Source organism: Sinocyclocheilus grahami, unplaced genomic scaffold (assembly GCF_001515645.1).
Source record: "Sinocyclocheilus grahami isolate Dianchi unplaced genomic scaffold, SAMN03320097.WGS_v1.1 scaffold2973.1, whole genome shotgun sequence".
Taxonomy (NCBI): domain Eukaryota; kingdom Metazoa; phylum Chordata; class Actinopteri; order Cypriniformes; family Cyprinidae; genus Sinocyclocheilus; species Sinocyclocheilus grahami.
The window spans coordinates 13413-14092 of record NW_015508146.1 but is presented as its reverse complement, the minus strand read 5'-3'; the positions used below and the strand labels follow the sequence as shown (position 1 = coordinate 14092).

The 680-nt window shown below is 29.6% G+C and overlaps 1 protein-coding gene across 1 annotated transcript in view; it reads left to right on the top strand.

Moving 5' to 3' along the window:
• LOC107575882 (myomesin-1-like) overlaps positions 1 to 680 on the top strand; it is a gene marked incomplete at both ends in the record, with an annotated part of 17316 nt that overhangs the window by 13778 nt on the left and 2858 nt on the right. The window contains one exon of the mRNA XM_016262198.1: positions 516 to 630. Within this exon, the coding sequence (XP_016117684.1) occupies positions 516 to 630 (115 nt within the window). The remainder of the gene's footprint in view (positions 1 to 515; positions 631 to 680) is intronic.

Here is a 680-nt window from a genome sequence, read left to right as displayed (position 1 = left end):
TCTTTATATGTAATTTCATAATTACTTCTGTTGTCTTTGAAATATGGTTCAAGTACCGTTGAATGTACTTACACGCATTTATGTTAAACTAAAATATACTTGAAACTTGTATGTCATGTATTTAAATATATTTGTAATTACTCATTTGAAATTATAATTGCAATTTAGTACATTTAATATATATTAACCATAACCTCTACATGTGCTGTAGTATGTCAAAATAAGCACAAGAAAGATTATTAAAACATATTGACTCAAAATGTACTTTACAACTTTTAATTTTACATTAAAAACTTAATTGTACTTAAGTGTGTTATGAAACATGAAAGTGTCACTCTTTGAGTCACTTAAGTGGCCTTTTATTTCATAACTATTATCTATACAATTATGTCATCTTTTTAAATATACTTTTAAGATTTGAAGCACACTACAAGCTCACATTTAATACAATTAAGCACACTTCTTTTTTCACAAGGGTAGGTTTATGGTAGTAGATGTTGTTTCTCTTATTTTAGATCAAGGATCTAAAGGAGGGGGAATCGTATGTTTTCCGTGTGCGCGCTCAGAACAAAGCTGGTGTAGGAAAAGCATCAGATCCAACAGAACCAGTTGAGGCAGTGACTAAACCAGGTACTAAACTAGACGGAACTAGAATTTCTCAAATAACATTGTATTGTACT